General features: G+C 37.4%; 1 protein-coding gene across 2 annotated transcripts in view; it reads right to left on the bottom strand.

The window, feature by feature from the left end:
• The window catches only part of LOC119740399 (ras GTPase-activating-like protein IQGAP1), a 61777-nt gene extending 40125 nt beyond the window's left edge, over positions 1 to 21652 (bottom strand). For both annotated transcript variants that reach the window (XM_038215689.1, XM_038215687.1), the window contains exons 1-6: positions 21160 to 21652; positions 15300 to 15405; positions 10538 to 10694; positions 3843 to 3920; positions 1962 to 2038; positions 1174 to 1241 (exon numbers count right to left, since the gene is read on the bottom strand). In XM_038215689.1, coding sequence (XP_038071617.1) covers positions 1174 to 1241; positions 1962 to 2038; positions 3843 to 3920; positions 10538 to 10694; positions 15300 to 15405; positions 21160 to 21232 — 559 coding nt within the window. In that variant the 5' untranslated portion in view covers positions 21233 to 21652. The remainder of the gene's footprint in view (positions 1 to 1173; positions 1242 to 1961; positions 2039 to 3842; positions 3921 to 10537; positions 10695 to 15299; positions 15406 to 21159) is intronic.
• Positions 21653 to 21910: the final 258 nt, after the last annotated feature.

Consider the following 21910-nt stretch of genomic DNA (forward strand, 5'->3'; position numbering starts at 1 on the left):
AAAAAAAAAGCTTTCATTTTTTTGGTTGCTTTTTTGCACAAGCATTTCCGCTTAGCAAGCAGACTAGTTCCTGGACCCACATTGTTCAAACATTATGATGGGAAGGAGGAAACTAGTCTATCCTGCCAAAAATTGCATTATTTTGGGCCGCAAATAATTTTAAAATTGTAAAGAAATTAACCCGTCGCGTTAGAATCGCGTCAACGCATATTGTGAAATATTGTTCAATTACATTATTTACAAATGGACGTGGAACGCGCAAAATCTGAGACAAACTAAACTTTAACGTACAAAATGCCATAGGGATGGCTAAGAGACGTGGCTAACTCGCAAACCGTGATAGGTAAATTATTCCATAACTCAACGTGGGATGGATTTTTTTTGTTGATGGCTCATTCAAAAGCATATTATTAGGCGTGAAACTTCAAAAAATAGCACAGACGGTTTGTATCTTTGAACAGCCTGTGTTAATATTAGTTTTTCCCAAAATCTGAGTACGTCATGGCTGGCTAAGGTGCTAGCAGACATACCGGTCACAGGTGCAGTGAAGAAATGGATTATACAGGGGGGTGTCAAAAAACAATCAATATCATTATAGACCGGCCATCAGTCACTGAAAGGCTGAGGTCGTAAGTTCTGTTTTAAGAGTCGTTAGACAACGCTGTCTGCGTTTGATCTGTCATTGAACTGTGTCGAGTTACATAATTACTGCCCTAGTGCAGTGTGTGTCAATAGAATTATGGAATGTGAAGAAATCACAACACGGAGAGAAGCTTCATGGCACGTAAATATAAGTTTTATAAGTTTTGAAATTATCACTTTAAAACAGAGGCGTTTCTGTGATTTATAATGTAATGGTTTTTGTTTATCTTTTTTTATTGATGATGAAATACTATTATTTGTAAGTACGAGTTTAGGTAAGTCAACTTAATTTGAAGAAATTTTAGGACTTCACATAGTTTTACAATTTTTTTAATTATCAATTAAATTAGTTTCAGTATTTTTGAAATGATCACTTTAACAATATTTTTTTAGGGAATTGTTTTTGTGTTATCTTACTGTTTATTTTAATGCCAATGGTATAAGATTTTATAATGTGGACACAATCAAGTATTAAATCAAATTAAACGTGCACAAGTGCTATTCCATACAAATGTCACCACATTAATTTACCAGTGAAATCCACTTTGCCATACAAGCTCTCGATCTGGGGTGCGATGCCCAACTTGAACAGGTACAAACTGTACAGGGAAATAGAAAAAGATCATCAATAATTAAGATATATCATTTTGAAAGTTCAGAACTGTTGGACAATAGACCTTATGCACTGCAGGTATCTCCGCGGGTGTTCTTTCATAATCTTAATTTTGATACAATGAATGCACGAAAGGTTTACTCATGCCTATCCCAGCGATACAAAACCATTGCCCTCTGCTTCCGCCTGAACGCACAAGGTCTATCATGTATTCGTTTGATAATGATGAAAACGATCTAAAGTTACTGACCCAAAAAATGTTTAAAACCATAACTCTTTAACTATAGAAGACGTGAAGCATAATTTGGTCAAATTTATGAGTTCACGCCAACTGTGACGAATCCAACATCTTCAAAGTGTGCGCTATTTCCATTAACTTTTCATTATTTTTGAGCAGTGATTTTTTTTCCAGCTGATAGATTTAGCAGGCTCCATACTTGTCTGTTGCATTCTGTAGGATTTCATGAGGTTACAAAGAAAATCCAAAGGGGTTTAACGATAAATTGAAAACTTGTATAAATGTCTTAAATGTGCACATAAAATAAATAAAATAGTTCTCAATATGAATTAAGTGCCACCTCGTGTGTCCATGAGTATACAAACGGTACTAGTATTAATACTCACAAGAATTAAAATTTCATTAGGTCGAGTAAGGATGATGAAAGTCATTTTAAAATAATCCTAAGTAGAACCAAGAATAACTTACCTGAGAGCGTGGAGGCAGTAGACAGTTTTGGGCATGTTCTTCTTGTCGTAGACGTCTGTGGTTTCCGGGTAAAATATCTGAAGAATTGGCAAAGACAAGAAATAATTCTCATTTTGAATTGAACTTTTTAATTGTAATTATTAAGATTTTGGGAGGTTAAAAAGACCTCAAATCACTGATACAAAGAAAACTTGGTTTGGAAGAGCTGTGTTAAATGGCCGAAATGGTAATCTCATGTGCATGTATCTGGTCTGGTAACTAGACTACACTGGCACAATTAACATTTCTTTTATCAGCCGATATAATTATCAGCCAATTTTTATTTTTCTCCTCGTATTTTTTCAGCAAATCTTGTTCTTTCTCCTCCAATGAACTGAAAGTTCATCAAATGTGCTTTTTATTGACACGTTTTTCATTTTTTTGCATTCTGTCATACTCCATTATATTTTAATGGATGCCTTTGATCCTGTTGAATACACTTACAAGGTAAATATCCTGGTAGGAATGAAGTGTGTCGTGATCAACTATTCAAACTGATGCTTGATTTCATGAAATTACAAACACAGGCATTGTTTTTACATGTGCCCATGTATCCTCTATATTCCTTGCATTTCAATTATATTCATTCACAGTTAGGTCTGTGTTCTAGAAAGTAGTTCACCAAATATACTCTGTGAGTGGTCTTGCATAGTACATTGTCACATGATTGTACTTATATATATCGTAATGATTAACTAATGTACAGCTTTTAAATGCAACCAGGTGGTATTGGTTGCTAGGCCAAAAAAAAAAAGGTTCTATTGCCAAAAAAAAAACACCAAGGTTGTCTTTCTCGTAATATTGCCAAAAACTGGTAAGGTCAGTAGGTACATAGGGATTTTTTTTTTCTTTAGCTTTTGTTTAGTTTTGTCTGTGAATATGTAGTGTGTGACAGTTCCGGATCATCGACAGTTCCGGATCACTTGATTAAATAAAAATTAATTCAAGTGTAAGCAAACTTTTTCAAGTTTCTTCCCACCAATTTGAAGGTTGGTCATTTTGCAATAGTCGGGGAAAAGATTTTTATCCCGGTGTGAGACAGTTGCGGATCACCCATGCACACGATGCAGTTTTGTGTGTAGTTTACATGATGAAGGCGTGACCCACGACGCACGCGCTGAGTGCGCCGTGAATGATGAATATAGTACATGTACCAAGTAGTGCAGCACGCGTGATCCGGAACTGTCGAAAGTGATCTGCAACTGTCGGGTTCAGTCCTGTACAGAAGCCTTGATATGTTTCCCTTTAAGTTGAGTCTGTGTGAACATAGTTGGTTTTAACCTGAAGAGGAGGGATTTTACTATAAAATGATGTCACTCAGACACGGAAACTCCCAACATGTACAGCTGACTGTATAAAAAGTGATCTGGAACTGTCGCACTTATAGTACTTACAGATCTTACGCGTATGTACATACTGAAAGACAACTGGACACAACTGTAAGAACGATATTGCATGCTTACAAGTAGTCCAGACTTGTATTTGAGATATTTTTCCCCTTCCGAAAAAAATATACATGAAAACAAATACATAAAAACTATAATTTAAAAATAAAAAAAAATAAAATAAATAAATAAAAGCCCATTGTTTCTTTACCTAAAATTTCAGGGTCGGTCAGGTTACCGGAAACACAGCATTATCATTTGATGGCCTTAGTCACAACCCAACATTTTTAGGATCGAACAGGTTACCGGAAACACAGCATTATTATTTGATGGCCTTAGTCACAACCCTATGATAGTTATGTGTACACATATATATGCAAACAGCATACTTAATTAGATTTAAATTAGAACCACAATAGCTCATTATTAATTCATTAATATGCGCATAAAGTCATACCGAGGGCAGTCCGATAACTTCCATTGATCTGATCCACTGCACTGTGTTGTCTGTGTGGCGAAAATGTAGACCGCTAGCCTGTGGAAGAACAATAGAAATACGCATTAATCGCTGAAGCATGGACAATTGATTTTTTTCATTGAGTTTGGCATGTTACGCTCTAGTGGAGTGACCTTGTACACTTTTTCTTCCAGTTGGATGACCTTTGTAATAAATAAAAATGGCTTGTTAAGGGTAAACATTGTGAGTCAAAAAAGTGACCAGGATTAACAATTTGTCACCTTAAAATGCAATTAAATTTGATACACAAATGAAGCATGTTTTTCTACTCATCTGAAAAGAATAAATTACTGAAATTGATCCATGCTATGAGCAGTTATTCATGTTTTACTATATGAGACCATTTTTTTCAGCTGTCCATGGAATGCTACATGTGTTTTTGTAAATGCTTTGAAGTTATCAATATTACATACAGGCATTCAAATGCAAACGCGATGTTCATTTGAGTCCAGACTGAAACCTTTTTTTACTGTCAGATTTTGTGTGTTGTATTTTAGATTACAATTTAAGGTTTTTTTTCTGAAATGAGAATGGTGAGATTGTCCGTTTTCCTTTGGAAGTTTTCGCCATTGTATTTATATTCATCAATGCATATCGGTAACTGATCAGTGGTGGACAGCCGAGTTATGTGGTATATATCTTGTAAATAGAGTATGTAAATTACGTGAAATTTTCACAGTTAATAGTCAACAACATGTAATTTATTCATAGGTTAAATGGAGCAAGCCTCATATGTTTTCAATATTGTATTTTTGTTTCAAACTCGGTTACTTTCGTTTTGACTCCTACTGTATGTACCAGTACATGTAAATGTAGGCCTACTGTACATTAGGACAAAATAAGCCAGATGCTGTGAACACATTGTGTTTTATCATATAATAATACTTTGTAGTTTACTTGCATACAGTACATGTACAGTACATGTAGGGTAGGTTGCAAATCTTTCAAAGAAAAAATGTCAGGGTGCATCCATGGCTTTACTTTCTTTTCTTTTCATTTTTAAAGTTAATATTATACACCATTTGTATTTTTCTGTAATTTTTTTTTTAAATGGATGGATTTGGGGGCAAGTATTCCAAATATTGTTAAACTGACCTGTTTTAAAGTTTTGTGTTAAATATCCCGGTAGATGCTGTTCATGTAGTCTGGTTCCCTGACCCTACTTCAGACGAAATGAGGCAATTTACAGCTAAGTAAGGTATTTCATAATAATTTGGTAGTTTTGGTTTTTTTTTTAGACCAATGGCTTTCTGTAAAGTCAAATTAACCCCGATACAAACTTGCTAAAAATATGGTGCAAACAATAATACAAATGTAGGCTAATTGAAATGAAAGTGAAATTGAAAAGTGAAACAAAATTAAGCAATACAAAACCACATGGTTCATTCTACTATTTCTAGTCTTCTATTTTTTGGGGGGAAGAATATATTTTCTTTGAGGTTTGTTGTTCAGCTTTTGTCCAAGAGCAGGGATATCCCCTGGTATTTTGTGCATGTTATTTAATACTCACATGAAGAAATCAGATGTAAACAATGTCCACTGTTGCCTTACTAACAGTGTACTTTTGGGCAAATCCACGCAAAATTTAAAAACAATTCCAAACTATAAGCATCACAACAACAAATGTGGTGTCATATTAAAGGGGACAACAAGATCTTTCATTTGAGTGGTGTTCCAACAAAAAACCTATTTTGACCATTCAAACTTCCTTAGGGGTACACCCAAGTAAATACATGTACCGATATATACATGTAGGCAGAAAATCCGCCCGCCGAGCTCATGTATAAAAGTTATAAACTCAAATTATTTTATATTAGGAGAGTTCTAAGAGCCATGGAATTGGTAAATTGAAGATATTGACGATAAGGCAATACACCTTTAGCCCGGACCTGGGGCTTCCAATTCTGAGCATTTTGGATGCAATGGGGCCCGAACGTGGCGCTATTTAGCCATGTTTTAGAGGGATCCTTTTTTTTTCTTCAAGATAGCTACTTTTTCCACTTTGGGACACATGAATAGTTTTAGGGGTCGTCTTCTTTGGGAGAGAATTTCTCGCGAAGTCATCGGTCAACCCACCAAAAAGTGAAAAGAAAATGAAAGATGACATGTTGATCATCATTTTTCTGTGCAGCCTGAACGCCTGTAAGAATTCTGAGTATTTTTGAAAGAATTTTGAAGTATGGGCATTTATCACTGTTGTCCATGGGAATTTATTTGTATACTTGGGTGCACCCTTAGTGGCCTTCCCATTTCCAAATCCCATTTCCTCCAAAAGACATTCACAAGCAAAGCAACTGTAAAGATGATGGAGACACTTGACAGGCTTTTTTTGAAGTACAAATGCCAGAGATGACATTCTGCAACTTGGGTATGACTGCTAAAGCTAACATCAGACTGAAGTGTTTATTCATGATGTCATTCCCACAAAAAGTGCTGAGTCAAACTTCCATATGATTACAGAGTAACTTGATACTTCCTTGGAAGTCTGAATGTTCAATCTATTCCATGTATGTAACTCTTCTTTCCTCTATTGCCTCACCCCCCCTCCCAAAAGAAGAGAGGACACATTTTGTTCTAACCTTAACTTCCACGATATGTTTATTGAGAATCTTTTTGGGTCTTCCAACCTGCAATCGGTCTATAAAACAGCCGCTTGCAAACAAGCGTCTATGATGTATTCGCGCAGCTCCAGCAATTAAATATGCAGAACAAGACTGCGACTTGACCTACAGATTCTGACAATTCAGCGGGTGCCTTCTATCACATCTTCGGTATTAACCCATTGTATTACAAAAACATGCCAGCCAATTCGGGCGATTCACAATGCAGTGCGCCACCAAGAGTTTGCCATGGAGAGTCCATTTTTCAAGTTTACGGTCCACAAAACGCGGTCCATTTGAATGAGTGTCAGTAGACAACTTGAGCTAATTTTGTTATAGATTGGGGCAAAGCGTTCTGCCAGATCATTAAAAAAAACACCATATTGATTAAAAGAAAAAAAAAGGCGAACATTATACTCCAATCATACGCTTACGAAACTACTGATTGGAAAAAACTAACAAAGTTTCAAATGTCCCGCGCTGCAAATTTGTCGACCATCTCCCACAATGCACTGGGAAAAATGAACTCTCCGTGGCAAACTCTTGGCGGCGCACTGAATTGTGAATCGCCCGAATTGACCAATCAACATCTCAGGCCGAATTTCTACTTAAACAACGTCACAATTTCTTAAGTCGACTCAGATTGGCTGGCGCACGGGATCGCATAAAACTTGCATGCCAGGATATATCAGACTATCATAGTGTGGCTCTGCACCATGAATGTCTGATCCTCTGACTACCAACCAATCAGACCAGGAGAAAATGAGATCACAAACATTGTAAACGCTCAGGATCAATAACAATTAACAAATACTAAAATTGTGACAAATCAATCAATCAATCAATAAAAAAAACCTGAAGACGGACTGTTTGGCGTAACAGTCAGGATCAAATTGGATTGGCTTTAACCAGTTCACGTTGGATGACGTGTATACACGCAAAGGTTTTGCGGTATTCGGAACGGATGACGGATAAACACGCAACGAGCGAGGCCGGAAATATGTGTCAGCAACCCACTCGCAGCGAGCGAGGCCAGAAATATCAGGGTGTGCTAACCGCAGATGACGGCCTGAACATATCTGGCATCAGGTTTCGTGAAAAACAATCCCGCGCCTGGGTCCGGTCACTGTCAAAATAATCCGGCACGACTGGATAACCTATTTTCAATGAGCACTTTCAGAGTAATAAATGCAATCTTGTTTAAGAACACGCGTTTTGCTGGGTGCGAGCGCATCTTGAAATAAGACAGGATGACTTGGATAGCGCGAAAGATTTCAACTGACAATGCGTACATAGTAACACACCGAAATGGGCTGTGAGCAAGATGGCCCATTACTGTACATGTACATAAGTTTATCATCATTACCGGTATGTCATTTCCTCAATGTTATTTGATGTCTGTACATATCTTCTACCATTACAGTACATGATATTTTAACATACGCCCTAATGTTTGCACAATAAACATAGCAGCCCAACCAGGTACTGAAAGTCCTATTTGTGTGTATTAGAACATTTTATACTATTCATTGAGACCACTGTGTGTACCGCTGTGCAGTGTGAGTCATCAGAGTAAATAAGGAAATGACTGATGCAAATCAATAGTAGAAACAGTTCATCTAGCCTGATGAGTTGATCAATTGGTTCCCATGATCTGCTTACAGTTGAATTACAGATTGATGGAAGCTTTTAAGGAAATTCCCTGATGATGTGCATGTTGTATTACATAATAGCGCAATGAACATTGCTCTATGAAAATTTAGACCATTAGACATGTTACAATGTCCTGCTTTAAAGTGGGTTTGCACATACATGCCAACTGGTTCAATAAATGCTGAAACTGTACGCCTACAAACACAGGAATGTGCATCAAGATTGTCTTGTGAAAAGACTGATAAATAAAACCATTCCCAATTCTCGTTTGCCAAACTTTTTTAGCATGGAAGAAGTTTACTTCATTATCATGGTCACAATAACCCAAACACAAAGTTTTGACAAGTAGTAAACATCTCTATCTTTAATTGAAAGGAATTTTGACTGAGGTGCCTGCCGCTACATATTAAGTATGAATTAAAAATTGAATTGACTGCCAAGCTCACATTCACAGACATCTTTTTAAACTGGGTTAACAGTGCTTAAATGTCGGTGAAGTGCAAAAACTAAAATTAAAATTGATTGTACATATATATGCACACTGCTTGAACAGTGCAACAGTGCCTGTATATTACTGTACACTGCCAGGATTTTGCCAGCCCACACCTTAGTATTCATACCACTGCCTTTTGTGTGGACTCACTCAGGGGTGAAATATAAACCAAGCAGGAATTCCTTTCTATTTAGAGTTCTCATATCCAGTGTTATTGAGCACCCTCCTACAGAGTCCTACCCGATTACACAGTACCCTATGGGCATTAAGTATATTGCCTTTCATACGCCTAAACTCTTCTGTGTAATTGAGCATTTAGTTGTAATGGTCGGAGCATTACTGACCAACGCATCAAATTAAAGATGCAAACAAGTAGGATCTTTTGCTTTTTGTGCATTTTTTTTCGCTTGAATTGAAGGAACAACAAAAATGTTCAAAATCTTGAGTAGGGTACATGTACCTACCATAGTTTTAGCTCAATGGCTACTATACATTTTGAGAAAACACAAAAACTATGTTTGTACAGTATGTACAATTTTTGGGGTCTCGAATTAACTGGATAGTGGATACTGTACCTTTGCTAGCACTCATAAAAAAAGTGTGCCCACGGACAAACTTTTTAAAACCAACTTTTATGATCGTTTTCTTTGGATCTAAATGATTCCTGGAAGAACAGTTTCACAGGGTAGGTGGTACCAGTCCTATCTTCACTCTGAGAAAGGTTTTCCTCATTAAATCAGAGGATGCATCTTCGGGAAAATTACCGATGTTTTTAAGTGCCTTTAACACTTCACGTTCCTCTAAGAACCACAGTCTCTTTAAGCAATAGTCACTCCACGCAGTGCATCCGCAAACTTTTCTCAAGTTGTATTTTATTTTGAGGAAGACAGGGTCAACCCACAAACATCCTGTACTGAAGGATATTAGGTTGACTTTCACACGTACCTGGGAAACTAAATGTAGTTGATTATTAAACCAAATCTTCAAACACTACCGGTACTACACCTGTAACATTTATTGAAAGTGAAAAACTCTGAAAGTACATTCACACAGTCACATTTTAATGGAACCAACAGGACTTCACCTAGGCCCTTTTCCTTAACAGTCACCACTCTGTGATAGTAAAGGTGGAGGGTACAGACCTTTTCCTACTAACCCTGTAAGCACAGAATCCTTACAGGAAATATACAACATTGCAAACATCAAAACACAAAACTACCAAATTATTATGAAATATCTTACTGGACTGTTAGTGAATGATAGTCTCAAGCATCCTGTGAAATCATGGCACCTTGTGTGCTGTCATTTTTAAGAAAAGTGGAATTTTTGTATCAATTTCAAACGGTGGTCGGCCGACCATCATTGGAAAAAATTGACTTTTTTCCAAATACTGCCCCCAATTTACCAAATTTAATTAGTCCACATTCTGTTTGCAATCGGTTACACATTCGTGAATGGGTGCAAGCCAGCTAGTCTGGTTCCCTGACCTGACAATTCCCCGACGTCCATAAATTGCACCCTTTCGTCTAAAGTAGGGTCAGGGAACCAGACTACAGGAACAGCATTTTCTCTTTGTTTTTCCAGCATCTATGATCACAAACTTTAAACAGGTCAGTGTAACAATATTTGCTATAAAAAAAACACTAACCCGCAAATCCATCCATTTCTGAAAATTACAGCAAAAGCAAATGTGTATTGTATTTTACCTTTGAAACGTTTGCATGCTCATATGCTAAAATACCCGGTAGGCCTACCTTGCTAGTCTTAGATACAAACTTCCTACTACTTTCCGAACATGTACATTGTAGTTAGCAGGGATTCTTTGTCTACAGTAAGTAGAACCTTAGGTCGTTGGGTCGTTGGGTCCTAGGTCTGGCGACAGAACTTACTTTGTATCGGGACTGTTCCTTGTCATAGACGCGTTTGAGAGGCACCTTCTTCGGGGCATAGAAGTTGGCCAGTTTTCCCAGGTACACGCCATTTCTCAGCCCCTCTTCTAGTTCAGTGGTTGGTGGCAGTTCCTCGTTAATGCAGGCCTCTATCCACCTGACAAGTGGGGGGAACAAGGAAGACAAGGAATTTTATTTATTGAGATACGAATAGACTTCGCGACATCCATTTTCTGAGGTAGCACCAGGCTGGCGCAAATCGAGGTAAAGTATTACGCACGCATTCCGGGATCCCTCAACCAATAGGGTTTACCAAAATGCGTGCATGCCTAGTATTTAAGAACACGTGAGGCATGCGTGCGATCATGGGTCTACCTCAAAAATGGCTTTTAATTTTGTTCGCCGAATAAGATACATGTTTGAATCCAACTTAGGGCTCTTGAATTTCTTATTGTAACAAAATAACAAACACTAACTTTTTTTCTACATGTATGTACTTTGGGCTTCCGCAATCTCTCTGACAAAATGTTGTTTTTTGGGGGTTGCTTTTGCACACAGACAGATCCACCATGTGTTTAGACTAGACTGGTCCCAATCCCTACATTATCAGCTTGGATGAGGGGCAGGCTACTCTGCGAGACTCGTTATTCCATAGCTACACATTGGTCGATGTATTTACGATCAATGTCACATTCAAATTGAATAACTTTAGTATTGCTAGACACAGGTAAATAGCAAATAAAACAACTAATCTGTTTTGTTGGTGGTGAAACTTAGACAGTACACCTTTAAAAATCAATTCAGTTATGTTTTTATAATTAAAAGGTATAAAAACTGCTGAGCACCACATCTTGATTTACAAAAATAAAAGAACAACATACAGATGTTTTTTCTGGATCTCAAAAAGCCAACCTACACGAGGCATATTTTACAAACAACTTGACAGCACCCAAATACAGTTACAAGCTAAAGGAACCCTTAAGAAAAACAATGCACATTTTTCTGACAGTTCATGGAAATTCCTTGGTTACCATAATACAATTTGCTCTTGGAACAAAGCACCTGAAACAAATGTCTGTACATTATCAAATTGCACAAGTATAAGTGTACATGGAGTACACATGTATACATGTACATGTACTATACATGTATGCAGAGGTCAGGGTCAGGGTCAGGGTCAGGGTCAAGGTTAAGGTCAGAGACAGGTCAATAGACACGCCCATCATCTACATGTATTCCCATACACCCACACAAACTAGTATCAAACCTTGAATGGTGCATCTACATGTACATGTACATGTAAGTGAACCACAGTAACTTTTGTACTCTGATACCATTACATGTATGTCAACACAAAATGTCCATGTAATGTCAAGGGTTTTGGGAAGTTCAACCGTAAAAATATCTTGACATCAGATCGTGAAAATGATTTGGGCTATTAAGCGACACTTGTTTATTATTACAAGAATAAATTGTGGGATTGACATGTCATTCCAAGGTTGTCTGAGGTTGTGATACTCTGTGAGCACTGTGAGAACAAAACCAAATCTGTTTTGTTTTTCAGACATGCTTGCTTGCACTAACTGAATGACTGGCTCAACAGATTTCAGTGATGAAAGACAATGAGGAATTGGGCGTTGAAATAGGGCTGTGCATCCGAACCGGATACTCAAGTACCCAACTGCTGATGTCAGGAACCAGTTCCAGATTATGGGATCGAGTACCCGCAATCAACTTTACATATTACGTGTACTTAGTAACTTCTCAGACAATGAAAAAGAAAGGTATTGAATGTCATTTGTGTGTGGAGAATTTTCAAACTGAAAACCAGGCTACATAGAAAAACCAACTAAATTTCAAGTTTATGATGCTTGCGAAAAATGCAATTTACATTGTAAAGCTACGTGTACATTGTACATGCATGTATTGAGCTCACTGTACACCAGTGTTTCCCCTGGCTAATGAACTGAGTGAGGTGGTAAAAATTAAAATTGACGTTTGAAACAAAATTTACGCAATCTGCAAACTAAAAAGAATGCAGTGCTCACAAAAATGCGCGATGATTCCCTCCACACATCCAATTTGTGAGTTCTCGATACAGAGAGGTCAGGGAAAACGCTCATTAATCACACAAAATGAAACTTTTTCAGTTAGTATTTTCTTTATTGGCAATCTTCACAGCGAGGTGGTGATATTAGCAAAAATTGAGCGAGGTGGTCACTGAAATTAGCGAGGTGGGCCTTCTCACGTTTGAATGGGCAGGAGAAACACTGCAGTACACACATGTACCTTGCTGCATTTACTCACCAATGTGCAAGTATTATCATGCAGACCATTATCTGTACACAGCAACTTCAGAGATTTAAATTTGGGGGTTGGATTTCGTACCATACATGTACGTAATATACAATGGCAACTTATGATAATGATAAATGTTTTCGTTGCTCAAATGAAAACAAAACTTAACCGTGCCTATTTATTTTTTCTGTTTAGATAAAAAAACAAGATTCATGTACACTGTTTGTTCATCTTCCTTTTTCAATATCAAAAATCACATTGGAACAGGAAATTGGCTTCAGCTAACATTGCAATTCATGTATTGTGATGTACATACTATGTAAACCACTTGCACGTATAGAGGAAGGAATTCATGAAACTACAGTGCAACCATTTTTTTCTTTCCTACCGGAGGTCATATAAGGTCGGCCTGCACTAGTGTGGTTCTGATAAACACGGCACACCCAGACTGGTTGGATTGGGAGCAGGGCCAGCGCCAGACACCAGCTGCCATGTAGGAACATGTTTGTATAATAAAATTGGCTGGGTCAGAGATGTAATGACTTCACGATTCATTAAAGTTGCATTCCCTGTGTTTTTTTTTTAGTCTCATCTCAAAAAAATATAGATTCCTTTTCTAAACTGCTATTTTTCTAGCAAAACAAATGTATGTTAGTCAATTTGGAATAATCGACCAAAAGAAATTGGCCAATGTTAAGTTATCAAATGAAGTATTACTTTACAAATTTTGAGTTGCTTGCACCTCAACGATGTAACTTTCTTCTCGCACGATAGGCTGGTTCCTGCCCTACAATCAGTATTGATAATGTATGGACCGTGGGCCAGTCTGCTCGCAAAGGGGTTGCAGACGTCTCAAGAGTCAAAAAGAAAAAGCAGGGTTTTTTTTGGTTGGAATAAAACATACAAGTAGAAAATTTCTTGAGAGAAAAAAAAATCTGATGACTGTTATCTTTTATTAAGGTCGTTCACACAGCCCTATAACATCAACCTGTTCCAACTTCCTCTTTAAGGACAAGTAATTTCCTGAAATCCCAACAACACTGCGAACCAGGACACCCCCCCCCCCCCCATCTCAAAAACTAAAATCCCCTTTAATAATCTCACTCCAAATACCGTTGCATCATATGTTGGGGCTGATTTGTGCCACATGACCTTCCAAGTACAATGTACATTGGATGAGTCACTGTGCCACACTTGGCAAGGCTACCATGGGGTGTCCTGGGGAACAGAGGTCAACAGTCATTTATTTTGGTTGACTTTTCAGATCGCTGCAGGGGATCAAGAATAAGTTTGGCCGGCCTGGAACTGTTGATGTGCAGTTTGTTTATATATAAATACAACATCAACATTCATACAATGTTTAGTAATAACTTGAATACTTTTATCTAGACGAAAACCACTTGTTGTCATCAAGTGTTATTTTTAGAAACAATGTCATTGACAAAAGGAAATAGTTTTACAGAATATCTTTATAGCAAAGCAGGGCTCCAATTTAACCCTAATCAACCTCAACCCTTCAAAATCCAACTGCATGATTTGTTGGAATCTGTTGGAGTACTGCACTAGAAAACTGTTCATGCTTTACATGCAGTCAGGCATACATGTACATGTACCACCATAATCAGAGTCCAACAGTTTGGGTGTAGAGTTTACTGTATGGTGTTGGATTTTGCAAGAGTGAGGAAGGTTCCTAGTAAATCACCCAAGGAGTTAGGGTTTTAAGCTACAAGTCCACTTGGCTACAGCACCAGTAGCTCACGAATTTTACCAGGCACTCCAGGCAGTACATATTATAAGATATCCACAGTTTGAAAGTTAGGTTATGTGAAAATGTTAACGGAAAAAAAACCAAAAAAAAACACACACACATTTCCTTTTCGTACCAGAATATTTGTACAAATGGTAAATGGAACTCAAACAATTAATTACAATGAACATTTGATTTGGTCAAATTTGAATTTAAATGGAACATCTTGTGTTCAATTATGATCAGAAGTGTGCAAAGCCACTAGACAGTAGACTACAGGTTTAGTTTTAGCCACATTAAATCATTACACGTCCATATTGCATGTATTGGGTATTACGAGCCCATTGTACTGCACAGTAACTCATTGGTACACGTCCATTCTTTGTACTACCCCTATCTAAGCTTGCTTGTTGGGTCCTGAATCATTGGGAATGCCTCAAAACCTTGTCAGTCTGGATCGACTCAGGGTACAAACCCTACAGCATTTTTGCCACTGAAGCCTCCAAAAACCTTTGATATGCAGGACAAACAAATATGGCCCATTTTTTGCACTTTTATTTTCACTGGGCACAAAGTCACAAGTAAAGTAAAAGCGACTGAGCTTTACCTTCTTCAATCCTGCAAAATCCAGTAAAAAACCTTGATTGGATTTTTAAGGATCTGGGGATAAAGCTGGGATCAAGGAAGTATGAAGATACATGTAGTTCCTTAACTTACTTTTTTGTTTCTTCCAGATGGCACAGATACTGGTAAGCGATGTTCTTCATTCGCTGTTCGTCCATCTCCTCAGCAGATGCACGATGCGGCATCACTTCATTTTCATCTAGGAAAGGAATGCGGAAGAATGTTAGAGGCTAAATTGTAAAATGGTTAGAGACATGGATTTTGGTAAAGAGAGAAAAAACGACAGAGGCACCCTGGGATATACAGCTATTTTTTTTTGGACAAAGAAATTGACCGGAGCGGGTTTGAACCTGCGACCTCCGGATTGCCATTCTGGTGCTTAGCCAGCTGAGCTTTCCAGCGTTGTATGTTGGTGGTTCCCCATTTTGCCAATTGATGTCTTTGTTCAAAGGGCGCTAGTCAGAAGTCATAAGCCTGTATGCCATGTAGCCAGGGATCAAGCCCAAAGCCACGATGCTAGCAAAATGAGCAGTGCTGTTACTGCTGTACTTAGTCAGTTTCCTTTTGGGGTTTATAAACACCAAAAAAATTTAAAAAAATAAAAAATTAAAAAATGATAATATTCAATATATACAGATTAAACTTTGGATTTAGACAGTTTGATATTTTTTTTTTCAATTTGTTTATTATGAATATTTATAAAGGCCATCTTTAATGAATATAAAGGCCAAGCTAAATGTACCCTGTGACAAAACGTACATGTGGCTCAATCATCCAACAACATGCATACATGTATACCATGTTTGTTTATTTGCAATATTTTATATTACTCACAAATAACACAATATGAAAAAGCAGCCCAAATCCCACCCCATACCCAAAATGGGAACACCAAGGCGGAACTTTGAGAAAAATTAGCTGTCCCTATCATGGTACATGTACATGTACAATGTACAGAGGAGTGGTATAAAGCATGCAAGACTGGATAATAATAATAGTACCCTGACAAAATCCACTTAACCAGGCTCAAAAAAGGTGGGGGTCTGGGGATTCACAAAAAGCTGTGCTTCCTGACCCAAAGGATGAGAGCAGGTGCTACAATGTACATGGATTGCAGTCCATGGAATTCAACAGGACATGATGGTTAAAAGATGCATTATGTACAGGTACATGTATATGCACCTCAAACTGTAAGTTCCACGTCTGTTTAGCCTTTTATTTTGAAGGGAAGTGACCAGAAACTATACAAAGTCTGTATGTGTGTATGCACTTGTATGTATCTGAATGACTTCCCCCGTTCACCTTGACTTTTCCAATAGAAACAACCTATACATACATGTACGTGTATACATGAACATGGTTCACAGTACTACACACCTCCGGAATGATTGCAAAACAGTGGTGAGGAATTTTGAGGTTGAAGAAAAACAAATCTTTTACAGAAGTGAGATTTCGTTTTGGAAGTAAATATCATGACTCTCAATGTTTTACTATGAATGTTTTACTATTAATGTGAAAAACACCGACAAATTGGGAGAAACTTCATTTGCAAAAAAAATTGTCTTGGTATCAGTTTCCACATAAAAGCAAATTAGTTTTCCAGCCAAATGAGTTACAAATTAACTTTATACATTTAGGAGACAGAATAAAGCACATGTGTGCAGTACATGCATAGCACAATCGCCCACCACTCTAGAGCTGATAACCTATTTTTGAATTGATGTACATGTAGTACTGACAATGAGACTGTACTTTTATAAGTTCAACTACGGTACATGAAGTACGGTTTGGAAACCAATTTGCAAAACACTTTTCTAGGACTGTTGACACAACATAAACTAGACTGTTTTATCTAGTACAGGTGCTGGAAGTACAAGTACATGTACACATTCATTCCTGCAATAAGGGGGAAGTCCAAAAACGCAATATTAATTGCACTTTTACTTTCCAGTTGGCTTTTGTCATCCATCATGCTTGTAATTTCCCCTCACATTTCTGTTTGTTTGCAAAAATTCTTAAATTATATAAAAAATTGTAATACTTGAGATATGTAGAAAGCAGACTTAAATTATTATGAAATACTTTACTTGACTGTAATGTGTAAGCGAATAATAGTCTCAAGCATCCTGTGAAATCATGGCACCTGGTGTGCTGTACGTCATTTTCAAGAAAAATTGGAATTTTTGTATCAATTTCCAACGATGGTCGTTGGAAAAAAAAACTGACCTTTATTCAAAATTCAATACTGCCCAGTGCCCCCAATTTATTAAATTTAGTTAGTCCACATTATGTTTGCAATCGGTTACACATCCATGAACGGGTGCATACCAGATAGTCTTGTCCCTTTCCCAACAATTCCCAGATGTCTATAAAAGTATAAATTGCTCCGTTTTGTCTGAAGTAGGGTAAGGGAACCAGACTACAAGAACAGTATTTTTTTCTTGGTTTTCTAACATCTTCCGGTACATGTACATGTATGAATACCAAACTTTAACCAGGTCATTGTAACAATATTTGCTACAAAACACAAACCCCAAATCCATCCATTTATGAAAATTACAGCAAAAGCAAATGTTGTATATTGTACCTTTTAATGAAAAAGTAACTGTACCCAAAATTAACATTGAACCTAAACGGCTTACACATGTCTAAATTTACAGTGGGGTTGTACATGTAGCATACCACTAGCCCTTGGAGCATTGAAGTTTGAAAGGCCAGACATGGTCTATTCTGGTACACAGATTAAAATTCCAAAAGTATCTTCTTCAGATTTGGATGCACTTTCCTCCACGAAGTGACTTAACAGACTGTGAAATCTGATCTCTAAATCTGAAAGCAATTCCAGATGATATGATGAATTACCCAGTTGTCACTGAAAACTAAAGTGTTGAAATAAGAAAAAATTAAAAGAAATCAAATATAATCATAACTTGTCAATCCTTTCCAAACAAAACAGAGGAGTGCGTCTACAAAGTGTGTAAATTACGAAAGTCTGTGAACTGTGATAGAAAACTGCAACCAGTAAAAACTTGCAACAAAGGTTCATGTAACTGTACATGTATTACTAAATTGATCACACATTGTATTGGTATGTCTTAAACACTAGCCTAATGACGTTGTCAATGGATATCCATGTTTGTCTACTTACTTGTGCTCACTGGCAACAATTCACTAAAATTAAAATATTTTACAATGGATTCTTCCATCTCAGAAATTCAAAAAGGCTACCATATGTTTTGTGCATGTTATTGCAACCCCATCAACCCCTGTGATAATTTCAAAGATCGATCTACACGTCCACCCTACTGATCTTTATTACACATCCTACTGCATTTCATTTTTTTTAAAAAGCGTTATTACTTTTAACTGGAAAGGTAATTATGGCCTAGAATATATAGAATACATCACTGAACACCAAATATTTTCAGAAAATCATAACTTTAGAATTTTAAGAGCACCCATCACAAAAATTTGAAAGATTTTTGTTTACATCATAAACTACCATTTGAAGAAATTTTACGAACTTTGAAGGTTATTTACATGTAATTACACATTTGTCTGCGCTTCATGCCACAATTTAGGTTTTATTTCATGCAATGGAGGCCATTCACAGAGCCACAAAATCATGACGTAAAACTTGTCTTGGTAGGTGCTATACTTTTGGAGATACAAGCATTCAAAGTTCGGAGGTCATGCTAATTAGTCAAAAGTTCGTTGACTTGTATCTCAAAAACCTAACGAAACAAATAACAAAAGATTGCAGTTCTGGAGGTTTCTCACACATGTTCAGGCCAATCATCCCACCAAATTTCGTTTCAATCTGTTAAGGCCGGGTGAAAAAAATTGTGTTGAATTGACACGGAATGACCTATTTATTAAATTGTCAGGAGACTTAGCAGGCCAGAGGTTCCCATACTGCGAACAAACTGCTTTTTCTCATATAAAGGCAGTTATATGCCTTTGTACAACTACATGCAATCCTAAATTAGAACCACCATAAATGATTAACTTTGTGCACTTCAACCGTTAGCCATGGGAGCTTGAGCACACGTCTGCTGAAGGACTGCATTTTGCCAATTTTTTAAATGCAAATACGGCCAGGTGCATGCAATGTCCATGATACAGATTAAACACAATTTTAACAGACCAACGGTTGAAGCCAGCTGTGAAGGCAATGAGGCGTGACCTTGACATGAGAAATAGATTAATTTTGTAAGAGCTTCTTGTTGCTGTATCTCTGATGGGAAAAAAATTGTTGAGATAAAAAACTGTGTAATATTTTTGCATCAAAAACACATCACACTTTTTATGTTTACATACAAAAATTGAATTAAAAAATAATAATTTCTGTGAAGATTTACATTCTTCTATCGGTAAATCCTTACTCAAACTCTTCATTTGACAACTAAAAAAATTGAAGTATTTTTAAATTTAGCAAGTGTGGGATACAAAAATTCCAGTTCTCGGTAAACGACGACATATTGAAAAAGCGACCTTTTAATACAACTTGTTTTAAAGTTTTAAGTAAATTCCCCTAGAATCACACACATGTATTGTAAACATAATAAACTGTCATACACAATACACAATGATGCATAAGGAATGGCTAAAACAACATCAGTCCCTAGACATGCAGGTTGTCTTTTTAATATCAATCAACCACGTGTCAATCATAGATAGCTTAATTAGAAGGTAAACATTTACAAAGAAAACAAACCATGGGATACCAGACATAGGCTACACACTGTGTAACTGTCATGTCACATAACCAGACATAATTACTGAGGTTGTACAGCTCCCAAAACAATTCAGCTTTCCCAGTCAAATGGCCGCATTATCTTATGAAAATTCTTTCAAGAATTTAGACCCGCGCCTGTTTTGGTTTTTTTTTTTGACACGTACACGTGTTCTTATTTCTTATGGCACATCAACAGTTTTCTATTTGAAAAAAATACAGATTGTTCCTATTATAGGTTAACCTACATGTCTACACAAACAATACACTGCCATACATTAATTAATTTTAATGTGGCATTAGTTACTTTTTAGGACCCCTCCATGTTTTGAACTCGCCTCAGCTATAGAGGAATTTCGAATTTCTGTTGAAAACGAGAGCCCCAGTGCTATCTTTAGTTGAGACGATTAAAAACAGAAACGTCCTCAATTCATACAATGGCTTACACTGACAGCCTCGGCTTCTGTGCTAACTTGGGATTCGTGCTTTAGTATTTATATTAAAAATGCGATAAAAGTTAAAACAGTTGTTGAAAGCCAGATATCAGTTTACTTTCTGATTCATGACTCTTTTGAAAGGAAAGTAAAGTCCACTGATTTAATAAAAAGGAAGCAAAGAACCATTGGTTGCAAAAAATTTTGCAACCTGATACCACTGTTTTCTTCATCATCTCAATGAAGGTCAGTCATTGCAAAAATGATGACATAAATCTGGAACTGAGAAACATTTCCAATGTTGTTAGGAAATACTTAGAAAATTTTCTTGACTCTCCATAGACTTTGTAAATTGTACACAACCGCTGAAGTGGCGTCAGGTTGCAACATTTTTTCCAATGTAACAAGTAACACTACTGATAAGTTACAGCTCATGTTTGACTTATGTAGGGGGTCTAACCATGGAGGAATAAGAACACTTATTCCTCCATGGTCTAACCAACTCCCAAAATATTAAACATTATTTCATGCAATTTCAAATTACGAAGAGAAGGGGCCAAGGGGGCGGGGTTGGGAGGGAGTGGTAATTCCTTCCTCCATATGATGGGCATGATGCGTGGGATGTCTTTAATATTCCACCATGGTATTCTTTATGACGTGCCTTGTTGAATTGCCGATGCCCATGGCATTATGCCCGAGGCAACACACGTTCAATAAGCAAGGAGATTTTTTGTCATTGCAGTGCACGGACAATTTAACTTGCGTTTATACAGTCATTACTTACGGTCATATTCCGCCGATACTCGGCCGTCAACGTCTTCCGTTCCGTTCACAACATCTCCTGTAGTGCTAGCCATCTTCCAAGTTGTTTTGGCAAGCTAAACAGTCATCAAAATGCTGCTAATCAGGCACGATACACGGACCCAAACCGTCGGCACGGTGTTCGATTATACTGGCGTAGCGCACGTAGACCCGTTCTATTCTACTGCAGCGGCAGCAGTGCTCTCACGCGCGGTAACTTCCAAAGCTACTTCCGTAATAAACTTCACTCCAGTTTCTGCTGTATTTATTCACCAGAAGCATTCAGACACGATCATCCCTAGCGATTCATCACTTCCTACCACAGCTCCCCTAAGTATTTACCGAGAAACTTTTCTCACAGAAGGGAATTTTCGATGTTGAATTTCATCGCGAAAGTCAACTTTATGCAGGTGGTTTTGGATGGAATCCAGCCAAACCCATATTTTTTTCACACCATATCGTTGATGTGCAATATGCGCGCCTGTAGTTTGATTGACTGGACCGCTACCAGTGCGTGGTACCCGGCGAGTTGTGCGCACGATAACAATACGGGTTACTGGGTACCATCTGCCATTAAACTTGCCAAAAAAACATCGCCCATATAATTTGCCGTAGGGTGGCGCACTTCATGAAAGTCAATAGTGAAAAAAGTGTCTCTTGAGATTCTTTTTGAAAAAAAATCCGTAAATAAACCCCTCCCCAAAAAAGTGCTCAGATATTGGATACACATCATA

Source organism: Patiria miniata, unplaced genomic scaffold, assembly GCF_015706575.1.
Source record: "Patiria miniata isolate m_02_andy unplaced genomic scaffold, ASM1570657v1 HiC_scaffold_5, whole genome shotgun sequence".
In the NCBI taxonomy this organism is placed as follows: Eukaryota; Metazoa; Echinodermata; class Asteroidea; order Valvatida; family Asterinidae; genus Patiria; species Patiria miniata.